The sequence below is a fragment of the Syzygium oleosum genome, unplaced genomic scaffold, assembly GCF_021117445.2.
Source record: "Syzygium oleosum isolate NSW1041296 unplaced genomic scaffold, Sole_v2.1 Sole_v2.02, whole genome shotgun sequence".
NCBI classification, from domain to species: Eukaryota; Viridiplantae; Streptophyta; class Magnoliopsida; order Myrtales; family Myrtaceae; genus Syzygium; species Syzygium oleosum.
This window is the reverse complement of record NW_026607486.1, coordinates 22,780,527-22,795,224: the sequence shown is the minus strand read 5'-3', so window position 1 is coordinate 22,795,224 and position 14,698 is coordinate 22,780,527. Positions and strand designations below refer to the sequence as shown.

Sequence of the window (14,698 nt, the reverse complement as noted above, 5' to 3'; positions counted from 1 at the left end):
TCGTCCCATTGTCGTTGCATCTGCAGAAGACAAGTACTGACTAGGATGAGTCTTGAATGGAACTGGTTTCTCTACAGCTAAGGTTGATTGATATGAGCTGTGTCTGAACTGGATATTGCAGACATGATACGTATCTACTGCTAAACCAAATTAGTTAATTATAAGAAGTTTCTTGATGCGTGACATCTGGTTCAGATGAAGGTGTGAAAACCCATCTAGGAGGTTTGTCTTGTCAACTGATAAGCGTGATCCACGCATGGTTGTCCCTTTAATGTGTAATTAATTGAACTGGGCCTAGCAAGTGATGTCTGATGACCCTGTCCATACGGGGAACTAGCCAAACCAGATGTGGAAGAAAAGAAAAAGAAGAGCATGGAGGGTTCCAAATTTCCAGAAAGCTAAGGAAGAGCAATAACTGAGAATGAAACAGGTTAGCATCGTTGTCCAAGTCATGAAATCAGGATCAAATCCAATCTGATTAATGAAATATTAGGGTATAAAGATGGGTTGTAAAGATTGACTTTCCGGATCATTCTTTGTGATCATGGAGCAATACGTGTTGTGCAGCATTGTTTTGATAACTTAAAAGAAAGAAAGGAAACAAAAGGGGGACCCTTTAAGAGCCCACCCATCTGATGATAATCTGCAGAATCATGGCCGGCCATGTGGAGACGATTCATTGCTGATCGAGCACTGACCAGCAACAAAATCAAAGCATATCTGGACACGCATGCATACCAAGCTTTCAGATGTGCCCATCATCGCTATAATTGCAGAAAGCAAGCGTTGAGAAATTTGATGAAATCTTTCACGTGCGTAGACTGCATGCCTCAAGACGGGGAAGGAGATGAGTGAACACAGACATGGACACGGCATGGTTCATTCTCGGGATTGATTTCACTCGGGATGTGGATGTGGATGTGGATGTGGATGTTTCCATTGATGCTACCTAAATTTGCAGTGCATTCAATCTGTACTGTCGTTTTCAGCTATAACTTCTTTCACCCTACGTGGGACAGGTGTAACGTGTGGGGGGCGTTGTTGTGGAACACGATCTTGTTTTAGGATTTTATCAGAATAAGCTTATATAGCGCAGCTGAAACACGAGGATACGAACATGTCGGTTCTGATGTGTATGTGTTGCACGCTGGTCGTGCATTTAAGTTTGGCGAAGGGGTGAATCCATTCACACACAGCTTAGAAGAATGAAGCTTTCGAGGAAAAATTATCCAAAAAGTCATAAATTTATTATATTTTTATCAATTAATTTATAAATTTTTTAAATTTACCAATTAAGTCATAAACCTTTTCACTTTTTATCAATTGAGTCTATATGGCCAATTTTGATTGGCCGGGCCTGACATGGCCGCTGGCTGTTCGACCAACACTGACGTGGTAGTTTTTAAATATTTTTTTGAATTTTTTAAATATTTTTAGATATTTTTTTCTACCTTCTTCCCTCCGTCCAGTCCGGTTATCCAAAAAGTCATAAATTTATTATATTTTTATCAATTAATTTATAAACTTTTTAAGTTTACCAATTAAGTCATAAACCTTTTCACTTTTTATCAATTGAGTCTATATGGCCAATTTTGATTGGCCGGGCCTGACATGGCCGTTGGCTGTCCGACCAACACTGACGTGGTAGTTTTTAAATATTTTTTTGAATTTTTTAAATATTTTTAGATATTTTTTTCTACCTTCTTCCCTCCGTCCAGTCCGGCGACCAGCCAGAGGCGCAAGCCGGCAAGGTCGACCTCATTGGCCTCTGGCGAAGCTCGCCCCCGTCGGCCACTGATGAGGGCGAACCTCGCCCGCCGCTGCTAGGCGACCTCGCCTTGGCTGGGCGACACTCGACCTCGCCCAGCCAAGGCAAGGCCGGCCAACGTCGTCGCAAGTCGGCCTTGCCTTGGCTAAGCGAGGCTCGAACTCGCCCAGATCTGGCGAGGCCGACTTGGCAGCGGCGAGTGAGGCTTGCCCTCACCAGAGGCCGGCGAGGTCGACCTCGCCGGCCTGCACCTCTAGCCGGTTGCCGAACCGGCCAGAGGGAAGAAGGCAGAAAAAAAAATATTAAAAAAATCAGAAAAAATATTTAAAAATTATCACGTCAGCGTTGGCCGGCAGCCACGTTAATGCCGGTCGACCAAAATTGACCAGATGAACTCAATTGGTAAGAAGCGAAATGTTTATAACTGAAATGGCAAACTTAAAAGATTTAGGATTGAATTGGCAAAAGTGCGATAGATTCTGGACAATTTTCTCAGCTTTCGATGATCATCGTCGCGTCGGATCCTCTCGTTTGGTGTTATTTACTTACATTCAAATGTGCATCAACGATGGCTCGTCCATGAGTAGGGACGACCGCCTTCTCTATAATTTAGTCGATCGAGATATTTACATCTAATGAATATGAAATTAAGCGTGAACCAACACATCATCATCGATCCTTATTATAGTTCTTCCATCACCACGTCCGACCTGTAACTCATATTATCTTCTCTCCGATGAACCGTAGCTTACCTTTATCTCGAATTGTCGCCCCACATTACATCCGACGCTGACACCGTTCGGCAGTTGACGTGCCCTAGTGATGTTGAATCAGATAATCATCGCACATTTGATCCATCATCGAATGCAAATGATGCATACGCGTTTTATTCCTATTGACGATCTGAATTCTACCGCCTATTGCTTCGCCACCGTCACCGATTTTAGCACATGATTTTCATCAACAAGACGCCATTAATACATACTAAGAGAGAATTATAAAAGATGGGTCCAAAGAACTGCACATCGCTCGAGGATGGAGTCGTGTGACGTCAAAATTCCGGAATTGGGGTGCGAAATAGAAAGGCACCGAACTCCAGAGGATGATTTTCGGATAAACACAAAAAGGAAGGGTCATCGTTGCAAAAGTCTCGTGGGGGAGGAAAGCGCAAATATCAAGTAATCGCGGCCTTCGTGACGAAAAGATCACACATTTAAGGGGAGTAAAAATCGGAATAAAAAAAAGCAAAAGCGAGCGAGAGAGAGAGAGAAAGAGAGAGAGAGAGAGAGGGGAAACAGCTCAGAGGAGAGGAGAAAGCTCCTTAATTCCAGCGACGGTTAGGCCTATGAAGAAGGAAACAGCTCGCGAAGACGACGAAACCGAAACCGAAACCGAAACGCTGCGGCACAAGAGCGCTAGGAGGAGGCGACGGCGGCGACGGCGAAGGAGCATCAGTGCGTCCCTAGCGAAGCTGAACCCTTCGATCGGGAGGCGCTGCTCTTGCCTCTTCAGCTGTTTCCCGAGAGGTCCCCCGGGGAGGTTCTCGCCGGCGACGGGGATGGCCACGCTCAGGGTGCCGGACGTCGTCCCGTCCCCGTCCGACGACTGCGCGAGGCTCCGGAAGGCCTTCGAAGGTTCTCTCTCCATCGCTGGCGATATGTTTTTTTTTTGGGCCGTCGTGTTGCGTGTTTTCTCGTTCTTCTCCGGCTCCGGTGTTTCCTGATTTGCTTGTCGTTTTTCCCGGTTGAGGTTGAGGTGGTTTTTTGCATCCTCGACTGTTCATTAGTGAGTTTTGACTTCATGCAGTGATAGAAAACAACCGGATAAGTATTTCCGTTTGGGGTGTTTTGCGTGTTGTGCCGTCCCTGGTGTGCACTGATTAGCATTGTTCCTCCTTTGACTTGCATTCCTTTATTGATTTCGGCGATAGTTCCCAGAGATGAGCGCTTCTTCTCGACCTAGTTTACGCGTTTATGTTCGATTCGTTGTTGAGGATTGGCTGGTGGATGTAGGATGGGGAACCGATGAGAAGGCGATCATATGGATATTAGGACACAGGAATGCAAGTCAGAGGAGGGTAATCGGGGAGACTTATCAGCAGCTTTATAACGAATCCCTCGTCAACAGTCTTTATTCCGAGCTCTCTGGGGATTTCAGAGTACGCTAATCATGTCCTTTGCATTGTTCGTTTTCATATATACATATAACTTGATATGCTCAAGCGACCTGGCTTCATGTCTTTACCTTCACCAAGATATAGATGCCGGGTTCCGACTAAAGTATAAGTATGGTAACTAAACACAAGCATGTTTTATGTTGGAAGTGATGTTTGCCAATATGGCAAATTGACTGTTGAGAATTGGTTGGTTTCTTTCAGAAAGCAGTGATCTTCTGGACATATGATCCTCCGGAGAGGGACGCCAGATTGGCAAAGGAGGCCTTGCAGACTAAAAGTAAAGGCATAAACCACTTACTTCCGATTGTTGAGATCGCATGTGCGACATCTCCCCACCATCTGATTGCCGTAAGGCAGGCCTACTGTTCACTCTATGATGGCTCGCTCGAGGAAGACATCCTGTCGGCGATATCTTTGCCCTTCAGAAAGGTAAATGCTTAGATTAGCGGTGACACTGCCTCTTTAGGATGGTGCTAAATATCTTTATGTAGGTTTTGCAGTCGAAAAGAACTTTTTTCTTTCATGCACAATACGTTTGCCAGAAGAAATTTGTATTCATTGGCCATTTTCAGGAAAAAGTATAAACCTGCAGCAGTTTGGCATGCCGTTTTGAAATTGCCAACAAGTAACCACATGAAAAGCTATAATCCTAAAATAATGTCAGATCACTGTTTTCGTAATGTTCAAGTACAACTGAAGGGGGTTAAGGTAAACTGATGTTCAATTGCTAGCTGTTTTTAACTTGATTACAGACCTTAAAAGTAGTTATCTGGTCCCAAAATAAGTCTGACACTTGATGTAATTTAGTAAATATCAAATTCTAGTTCTGTTTGCTCGAGTGAATGCTTCATTTCTGGTGCATGTCCATGGCCTTTAGCTGATGTTTGACTCAAACTTTGAATTGTTCTACGAAGTCTTACCTGGGAGCGTGTCCAGAACATGCTGAAGGGTATAGTAAAAGTGGGAAGTTTTTCGCATTGACGACACTCTACATCTCAATATGACTTCGTGTCTGTTTACCTCCATCTAGTAGCTCCAATTTCAGAGCTTCCCTCATAATTTGCAATGTCTCTGCTTCTGCAGATCCTTGTAGGATTGGTGAGCTCCTTTAGATATGATAAGGAAGTGGTAAATATGGATGTTGCTAATTCAGAAGCAGCATTGCTGCATGAAGCAATCGAAAGCAAGCAATTGGATCAAGATTCTGTTTTGTGGGTTCTTGGCACTAGGAACATTTTTCAGCTCCGAGCAACTTTCCAATGCTACGAGCAGAACTATGGGACTCCTATTGACCAGGTCTAGTATTTGCATTTCTAACTTATCACACAATCCTTTGTCTTTATCTTTTTCTTCTTCTTTTTTTGTTTTGAGGAGTTTATCGGGATGTCTTGCATCATTCAGGATATCAAGAGCTGCGGGAAGGGTGATCTTGAATCTCTGCTAAGAGTGGTAATATGTTGCTTAGATTGCCCCGAGAGACACTTTGCAGAGGTCAGTATAGTAATCCGCTGCCAATCATCCGGTGTCAGTGTGTTATTGATACGCCAATCATTTATGATGACATAAAAGAGAATATAATCCAATTATAAGACTTAAAAGACATGATCGTGTGAGATGCGATAATGATAATTAAAGGCATTATCCATTGGCTTTGAGTCAGTTCACGTTCCCATGAGTGTTGAATATGGATGCGGTTTTATGTTAAATTGGAATTCTTAGAAGCCAGCAAACCACTACTCCCTGAATTCTTGTTATGTCTAAAACCACGACGGCTTGCGCTTCTATAACGACCTGTGGCTTTTGAAGGATTTTAGGCCATGGAATGTGAAATAGAGCATGTGAATTTATTAAATATGTCTGCTAGATTTTCTAGTATGAAGCTTGGCATGTCTTTTGTGTAATGGCTTTACATACTTCAATAGGCTTGTGCTCAAAAAGTTTTGTTCTTTGATCCTTAAATATCACCAGGTGGTCAGAAATTCCATAATAGGGCTCGGCACGGACGAAGATTCGCTCACCAGAGCCATCATAACCCGAGCTGAAATTGACATGATGAAGGTCAGAGGTGAATACAATAACTTATACAAAAGCAGCCTAGACAGCGCCGTTATTGGCGATACATCGGGATATTACAAAGATTTCTTGTTGACATTGCTTGGAGCGAAAATATGAGTTTCATTCTTCGCTGCTTGTGTGCTGGCTTGTCCAAGTGTGTGCTTGTTTTGATATGAAAACTTGCTCGTGTATTTACGCACCACCTTCTGCAGGGTGCCCGAAGCAATTGTTTGTGCATTACTCCTAATTCGTTGTGCCATTATCATCCAATCAAGTCCTCGTGTCTGTCATCATAATATCTGTTTAGCCATGGCATCACCAGACAGCTGGTTTCTAATGCATCAATCTATAGACCATAGTCCATCTCTACATCTTGTTCCTTTGTGCCAAAACTAAACGAGAGAATTCCAAGAAACCAGATCTGGCAAAAGACATTCCTCAATTTTCTCATGGAGAAATTCTAATAAATGTAGCCACGAGAAAACTCTGCTCCACTTTAAGGCATCCACCACGCAAAATATTTCAGAAAGTTACTCCGAGAAACGTCGAGGCGAAAGACACTCTCCACCCAATGCTCTGGTGTTCGCCCCTTCCAAGAAGTCGGACATTGTGTTAAACTATCATTAGGACACTTAAAATTTGAATGCCGGTACTTCGAGTTTGTTCATAATCCGAGGCTTTAAATCTGCTGGTTAACCCGACTGATGCCAGAACCTACCAGTCGCCAAATCCGCATGGAAGATATCATACAACAGGGTGGAGGTCAAGTGCATATGGATATGGCCCTGAAAATCTACCAATTCACATGGAATTGCAACACAAAGCAAAAGAAATGTATGAATCAAATACTCGGGGTGAAAACAATAACTCTTATATCTATGTGCGATCTAGGCGCCTCATTTTTCTGCCAACTAACGCCCCAACAATCACTACTATGAGAAAAAGTGGAACAGGATAGAGTGCAGCCTGCAAGGAGAGTTCCATAAAGGAATCTACTTAACAAAATTCTTTTGATCTAAAAAATGCTATATTGAAAAGGCAGAGTGAAAATACTCAAGCTGGAGACCGAGAAGTAGACACTAGCGGCTCCGTCGAGCTTGACTCTGATGCCGCAAGGTTCATGGGTCGTAAAAATGGCGGACAATATGAATCTTTTGCAATCTCAGAACTCAGTTCCAACTGGTTGCTCTTCTTATCAAATTCATCATTTTCAGTAGCATCCTGTCCATTGCAAGGGCAGAAAATAATCCTTGTAAGGCGTGGGTGGGGAATCCTACTTGTAAATAACTCACAGGACAACCATACATAGTGTGCATAACTCAGAAAAGAGAGCCATGTCACTGCAAATACATGTAATTATAGTGCACAGGCGATTTTTCTTGTTTTTTCGGTCAACATCAACAGACGAATTGAAAGAGTCCTAGTTAGGGCGTGAAGCAACCAACACGAGAAAACTAGTCATGTGATAACCCGATATATCAGGAAGACATGTGAAACTTGAATGTAATGACAAAACCAGCTAATACCCATAAACAGGAGCCATAGTCAAGTTGGCAAGCTGAAATTTTATATAATGTATGCATATGTTCATGCGAAGGTATATGCACGTATCCTGTAGAAGATACAGAACTCAAACGGGCTGTTTGATCGTCTTCTCTAATAGGCTGTATAGAGACCACGGATAAGGAAAAGCGACATGTAAAGTATTCCAATCCACTGCACCAATTTACTCCTGTGATCATGTAAGCCATATCTGCTCGTTAATGAGATATTTTCCTTTATTTTCTGTCCAAGTTCCTACTTTGACAAGCATCCAGAATCTGAAAGCGTTTCTAGTCAAACTGTAGCAGACTAATAAGATAGGACTAAAGGACCAAGTAGACATAGATAGTCTCCAGTGCATAAAAAGGCCAAAAACAACAAGGGAAAGCCAATTTGTGAAGCTAGCACAAAAATCTAGAAAATTCATGTTCAGAACATTAGGATGACCAGAACAATAAATAAAATAGCAACAGCAAAGCCGCATGAACACCTGTATGGAGTAGTTGCGGAATGTAGGATAGAAACGAAGCTTGCAATACCCATGGAACAACAAAGAGAATAACAAAAGTGGAACTGTGCATATAGAAGCAGCCGGCTTTGACTTTAGTCCAAAAAGACCAATCATCGTGATTTGCATAAGAATTATTGCGATGAGAATGTAGTGATGAATGTATGGCCAATACTTTCCGCACGTCTCATATGTAACTGCATACACATCTGTAATCTGCAAAGCCATGAAACACATGTTCTTTATGTGATAAGAGTTTCATTTTTCGTATCTACAATTCTTTACACCAACAAATCAAGCCAAACTGAATCACAAATAACTCAGTAACAATTAAACCAAGCAAAATGATAAGCAAACGCTAATGATCACAATATGCGAGAAGCATGAAATTAGAACAAATCAAATACTCTTCTCATACACAAATAAAGTACTGCTGGAGCTAATTGTTGTTTCATTTTCTAATTTTAGGATAGCTTATCCCACTCTACTGATAAGCCAGACCTACAAAATCACTCAGTGCAAAAGTAACCACACCTTTTAATGACGCATAACAGGGATGGCCCAAAAGAGCAGAGAAAGAAAGGAAGTGCACATAATCATGTACATATATCAAAGCATAAGTTTGTAATGTTGTCTACCCACTCTCCGATTCTGGACAAACTATAGTTTAAACAGCATATGAATCTTTTCAAACACTTCACAGCTCCAACTCTGATTTACCATCTGGTCATAAGTAAAAGCAAGCAAAAGCTCTACCGATTGATTCTTATTCTACCCACTCTGTATGCAGAAGGCCTAGCTAGATTTGAGCATTAATTTTGACTAAAACTTTCGGAAGAACAAATTCTTTGAGAAAACTACCCACATAGACATGAAGCCTACTTAGACTAAGTCCAGTCTCTTCATGATATTACTTACCATACGTGAAACTTTCTTATTGCTGCAACCAAGGAATCCCCATGCTTGAATAAGCATGTAGAATAAGTGTGCGTGCGTATGGGTGAGTGGGTGGATGGAGTATCAATTTATCCATCATGAACTATTGGACACGAGGATGATTAGAAAACAAACCTGGTTTATATACACGACATATCCCAAGCAGAAGTAGCAAATGAGAAATGGCACTAGCAACGGTACAACTAGGGCATACACCATTCCAATTAACATCGCCAATGAGACCACAGGGATAACTCTAAAGTAAGGTAGAGAATAAAGATATGGTTCTTTCTCCTTCCGTTGCCTATAGGTGAGTGACTTAATTAAATCCCACAGAAGTAATCCAGGCTGAAGAATCTCCAACGAAAAACCCGACAGCCCATCTGTCAATATGTATGTAATGAAAAAATCTCCCTGAAAGAGAAGGAAAGGATTTAGCTGTGTGCATCATCCACAGAACAGATGCCAGGTAACGCTGATAAAACAAATGAAAGTACCAACACACATGCAGATTAGGCAAATCAACTAGTAAATAAGAGAAGATGCAGTGTAACTCTAATCCCAGATATCTTTCACAAGGTAACATTACTTTCACGCTGGTTTCTTTGACCAGTTTGACTTCTACAGTTTTTTTAATACTTCTTCATGTTAAATTTTCAACACGTTGTGCAATGTTTCACTGTAAAAATTGTACATCATGACTGAGCGGATATCCATGTGCCCACGGAAAATAGTGTAGCTTGCTTTATAGTTTATTAATGGTTTTTCCCTCATTATTTATCAGGTTTTAGCCAGTAAGAAGAAATCTAACTCCAGGGAAACGCAAAAAGGGGCATGAGTGAATTCAGCTATCCTTACTTGAGCAGAAACAGCCCTAGCAAGATGACTTGGGACGTTCTTTGGATGAGTAACTGATTCTCCTATTTCATCGAGCAAAGATCCAGACAACAGACTCAAAAAGAAAACATTTCCCACTAGAAAGTAGAAAACCATGTCACAAGCTTTCAACTCTTCCTTGCTCTTTGATACATAACCTGCTAGTTTAGCCATTCCAAGCATTGCAAAGGGAATGGCGTATATAAATCCATTAAGGATGACACTTGGCAGATACCCCGTCACAATGGAACTCAAACCTGGTCTGCAAACCAATCAGCACATCAGAAGGACAACCAAGTAGGTATCACAGAGAGAAGCTGTACATTTGACAAGCAAAGCACGATAAGAACGTCAAGCAACTCCATACACCGGTCTTAGGGATATTCCAAAAGACCGTGCCTAATCCATACATTCATGAGAATTCGCAGTCATATACTTCATTAACATGGCTGTTTAAACTCAATTCATATCTTGAGTTTAGAAGCGCACGGTCTTTAGATCCTGTCTAGCATGTGACAGAGCACTCAGAGACCTGGAAGCTACATGCTCATCAACCGGGCAGATGGTGCACTACCTAACCTGTTGCAAGTTAGCAGGCCAGGTGTAGTCCCTCGTTTGGGCTAATATGTTGCAGTACTATACTAACCCTAACCATCTAATCAAAAAATTACCAAAGGAATAGGAAGAGAAAATTGGTGAAATCATCAATTGGGAATGAAAGACAGTTGTCTTCACCAGATCAAAAATCAAAAAGACTTCATGCTTTTATTTTGTACATAAGCTGCTGCTACTGTATAATGGCAGCATCCATAGTCCATAACTGTGTTTGTTGCAATTTCGGCTTGCACACATGGAAATATTTCAATAGGAAGCCAATTTGCTGTATCATGATGGTTAAAGATCTAGCAAACCACAATGTCGTTCCCTTTACCGGTGATAAGAAAACGTACACTACTCTCTTTTAGATTTTCTCGCACAATAATCACTTAGTGAAACTATTCAAGTGCGCTTCATGAATTCATATGTTGTAAGAGCTTGATGAAGACAAGAACCTTACATCAATTGCACAGCCATGGCTGGAGGAAACCACTTCTTAAGCTTCTCAAATCTGGCTATTCCTTGAACAGCAGTCACTGGAACAGCAAAGAAAATAGTAAGGAGTGTTGCTGCAAGAATGACTCCAATTTTGTAAAGTGGCAAAACTCTATTTGGAATGGCCAGATTCTTCCATGATACATCTCTTGGTTCTGGAGCCACTTCAGTGGTCCATAAGAGCGGATGTGAATGTTGCTGGGATTGCGCAGCTAGGGCAGCACCCCATCGGGATTTGAATATGACAAAAGCAACAGGCAACTCCTGCAAGATTGGAAAACTCAGAAAACTAGATATTTTGGTCTGCAAGGAGCTGCAAATATAATATGAAGACCTTCATCCGATGAACTATATGGAATCAAGACAAACACAAGAGGCATCTAACAAACCACATTGGCATTCATCTATCCGTATGCTTTCTAGGTAACCACATTCACCAGATTCCTTCTTTGGCTTCAGAGGAAATTCAAAATCCTCTCAGTTAGATCTTGATCAAAATTAATTTTACCTGAAGAAAAAGGCATGCTAATTGCTAAGGGATCAAATACATTTAATATTCCTTCTCTCCCTCTCATGGCCAAGAGATGGGATGGGGGAAAAATTCTTTTAAACAGAGAACAATCACCAATTTCTTCTAGTCTGGCACATTATAGTCAGTCCCCTGATTATCTGACATTACAAAATCATAATTTTGATGTATCACCCGAAACTATTCTTCCTTCATTACCACAAAAAATTTGCAGCACTTAAATCTTCAACATGTGGACAATGCTTTAACTGTTATCAGAATTCTAGTCATTTTATGGAAATACTAGGACAATAATGCAGTGACAGAGCAAGTACATTTTGCAGAAAGAAGAGAGAAATAGGATACAAATCTATCCACAACATTAGCTTGCATTCAAAGTCAGAAATATGTACCACTCCCCCAGTTATCAACATATTACAAAAAGTGTATCGAGACAAAATGAGTGTGAATAAATGTAATTGTTGCCAGAAAGTAAAGCACCTTATCCTGAAGCATATCTTCACACTGTAACTGATGGATCCTATGAGAAAGTTCCTGAAGCTTCTCCTCTTGCAAGGTTATTTTAGTAGAATCTTCTCCATTAGTGCACAAGAGAAGGAACTCTCTCTTATGTTTCTCCACACTGGATCTCTTTCTAAGATCCTCTATCTTCCTTGCAATAGATTTTGCCTGGTCCTGCACAAACATACTTCTCGATGTTGAAGGAAATAAACCAGAAATGAGATGCATCACTCGTTACGCAGAAAAAGTACTCTAAGAAGTATGCTAGGCAAAGAAAGGCTCTCTATAACCATAAACATCCAAAAAAAAAAATGAATAAAGAACCATGGTCTTATTGTCAAATGGGAAGGCCAGGACACTTCCAAATTCAATCATTTTTTTACTATACTGAAGAGGAAAGAGGCTATTATGAGAAGACATCACAATGAGAGAGAGAGAGAGAGAGAGAGAGAGAGGAATTCTAAATGTTGCATGTCTTTCATTTATAGCGGAGTTTGATCCCCCAAGACAATTGATAAGCAACCCAAGACCCAATCTTATGAAGGCTTGAAAACTCCACCAACTATGATGCTCCCATCAGAGATGTCTCTCGTCAATGTGAAGTGTAGAATTTTCAAAAAGTGACACCAAGGAAAAGGATAATGCAATCTACCATTGTCAAACCAAAGATAAGTTCATAGTAAGTTCTTTTGTAGTGGCAAACATGCAAAGTCCAAAAGAATGGCATAAAAACGAGTGACCTCGTACAATTGTCTTACCAAAAGATTCTCGAGATGGCTTCCATCGTACATCATTTGGTAAGAATGATAACTGTACGGATGATGCTTAGAGAAAAAGTGGTCAACAGAACAACCACGCGCCTTATGATCAGTACAAAGAGGGATTCCTCGAACTAAAACAGTAAATTGGTCTGGCCGATGTCTAATAATCTGAAGTCGGTGGATCCTTTTACCCAAGATCTCTTTATATTCCTGAAGGGAAAATGGTCAGCCATCACTGCAACATTTTGAATTGATGTTAAAAAGCACTGTGGAAAGGTCGTTCCATCAATCGAAGGACTCTAAAGTTTCAGTTAAGTAAGCTGGATCAACAGCAAGATGCCTTGAATTCATCTAGAGAGGACTTCAGTCATGCTCCAGAATTGCAACCATAGACCCACCTTGTAAAGAAGGTATAGCCCATAGACAGACATCAACCACAAGCAAGTGAAATGCACCCAAAGCCTGGCAATGATGAGGTAAAAACGAATGAGCACCTTAATATCAGCCGACCCAGTTAATCAATTCATTTGCCTTTTATTTAGCTAAAATGCATTGATCGAACATCAGACAGAAAAGAACACACAAAGATGACACGAAACAGGTAATCATCCTTTGGATGATGATCTGAGGTTGTTTGACATGAGCTTGTGCTGACAACCTATGCTACCAAATTACCATCCATTTCACATGCGTTTGAGAAATTTCCCAGGAACTACATAGTGGCAAATTGGTTTGAGCTCCGGATCCTTTTAGTAACTCCTCACCACCAAAGACCTCACAAGTTACCATTTGATCCAGCATCTTCGTATCCTCCCAGTTAAACCTCAACCAAAAAGAGAAAACATCTGTCTGCTTATGCGTGACGGTACAAGCGCGTAATGGCGTGTCGAATGTTTGATTTGGTAGATTGACATGTCAGTTGCAATAAGCCCATAATATTCCCATGTACTCAGAACACGCACATCACTCAGTTCTCTCGATTACATGAACACAACACATATTAGCGTAAGTCGATAGCCTCACCCTCACCTGTCAGAGCCTCTTCTGATATTAGATATCGCAAGAGAGTCCATGGACAGGTAATCCACAGGCGGTCCATCCTGGCCATTATAGTTCACAGGCAGAAGCACCACCAATCCAACGAGAGAGCAAGGCAGGAAGAACTTGATTCTGCAACCAGATCCATCGCACAACGAAGTCCGTTAAAGGCAGTCACAAGCGCCTAAATCGCGATTAAACGACCGCACTGGAGGAACCGATCGAACCCGAACTTGAAGAGCCGGATGATGATGAGGGCGTCGAGGCCGCTGGACTCGAGGATCTCGTCCTCCGTGACGCGGAAGGCGCGGGCGATCCACGAGACGGAAGGGAGGAAGCGGCGGAGCGCGAGCGGCGGGTCGAAGGGGACGCGGCGGCGCTCCGAGAGGCGCCGCGCGTGGTAGATGGCGGCGCTCGACGGCTGCTTCTTGACGACGGAGAAGAGGGAGAGGACCACCAAGGCCAGGCCGATGTTGATGGCGGCCGACGCGAGGAGGCTCTGCGGATTCATGGCTAGAGAGAGAGAGAGAGAAGCACTGCGAGTGTAGAGAGAGAAAACGGAGGTTGGAGTTGCAGGGAGAGAGCGCGCGTCGGGCGATGTACAGGTGCCACCTTTGCATGAGTGACGACGTGGCGGTGGCGCGAGGGGACGTTACGTTACGGTGCTTCTGCAACTGTCAGCGCGCTGCGCTTCTTTGCTTGATCCGGTGCGGACGGCTCCAGGATTCGCGGTCCCATCGGAGCCGTTGCCTGAGGATTCGGCCGTTGGTTACCTGATCCGACGGATGCTGACGAATGTTGGGGAAGCTTTTGAGTGAATTGCCCCGTCTCCTTTTTTGGGTTTTTCTGCCCAGAAGTTTTGCGATTGCCGGTTGGGTCTTGAATTTGTCACGTTCTCCCAATCTGATGGTGTGAA

At 42.3% G+C, this 14,698-nt stretch overlaps 2 protein-coding genes across 3 annotated transcripts; one reads left to right on the top strand and one right to left on the bottom strand.

The window, feature by feature from the left end:
• The first annotated feature begins 3,014 nt into the window (after positions 1 to 3,014).
• On the top strand, positions 3,015 to 6,246 carry LOC115684936 (annexin D3). Its single transcript, XM_030609897.2, has 6 exons — positions 3,015 to 3,402; positions 3,781 to 3,926; positions 4,146 to 4,373; positions 5,028 to 5,240; positions 5,346 to 5,435; positions 5,913 to 6,246. Exons 1-6 carry the CDS (start codon positions 3,114 to 3,116, stop codon positions 6,114 to 6,116), a joined length of 1,170 nt encoding a protein of 389 aa, XP_030465757.1. The 5' UTR covers positions 3,015 to 3,113; the 3' UTR covers positions 6,117 to 6,246.
• Positions 6,247 to 6,848: 602 nt separating this feature from the next.
• Positions 6,849 to 14,413, bottom strand: LOC115684935 (CSC1-like protein At3g54510). Of its 2 annotated transcripts, XM_030609895.2 has the most exons (10): positions 14,010 to 14,411; positions 13,774 to 13,914; positions 13,143 to 13,206; positions 12,742 to 12,954; positions 11,963 to 12,157; positions 10,919 to 11,217; positions 9,844 to 10,123; positions 9,121 to 9,399; positions 8,032 to 8,265; positions 6,849 to 7,220 (listed from the first exon to the last, which is right to left on the bottom strand). In XM_030609895.2, exons 1-10 carry the CDS (start codon positions 14,291 to 14,293, stop codon positions 7,053 to 7,055), a joined length of 2,157 nt encoding a protein of 718 aa, XP_030465755.1. In that variant the 5' UTR covers positions 14,294 to 14,411; the 3' UTR covers positions 6,849 to 7,052. The 2 variants fall into 2 exon arrangements, with proteins under 2 accessions (XP_030465755.1, XP_030465756.1); XM_030609896.2 differs by lacking the exon at positions 8,032 to 8,265 and having other exon boundaries at positions 14,010 to 14,413.
• Positions 14,414 to 14,698: the final 285 nt, after the last annotated feature.

What these genes read in the sequence shown, in the direction of transcription:
- LOC115684935 (XM_030609895.2), bottom strand. Translation starts at nt 14,293, where the DNA reads ATGAATCCGCAGAGCCTCCTCGCGTCGGCCGCCATCAACATCGGCCTG. An exon ending in GCCATGGCTGTGCAATTGAT is followed by an intron (nt 10,124 to 10,918) that starts GTAAGGTTCTTG and finishes ATTGGTTTGCAG; the next exon opens with ACCAGGTTTGAGTTCCATTG. An exon ending in TCCGCAACTACTCCATACAG is followed by an intron (nt 7,221 to 8,031) that starts GTGTTCATGCGG and finishes TGCAATGGACAG; the next exon opens with GATGCTACTGAAAATGATGA.
- LOC115684936 (XM_030609897.2), top strand. Translation starts at nt 3,114, where the DNA reads ATGAAGAAGGAAACAGCTCGCGAAGACGACGAAACCGAAACCGAAACC. An exon ending in GCTCCGGAAGGCCTTCGAAG is followed by an intron (nt 3,403 to 3,780) that starts GTTCTCTCTCCA and finishes TGGTGGATGTAG; the next exon opens with GATGGGGAACCGATGAGAAG. An exon ending in CCGAGAGACACTTTGCAGAG is followed by an intron (nt 5,436 to 5,912) that starts GTCAGTATAGTA and finishes AAATATCACCAG; the next exon opens with GTGGTCAGAAATTCCATAAT.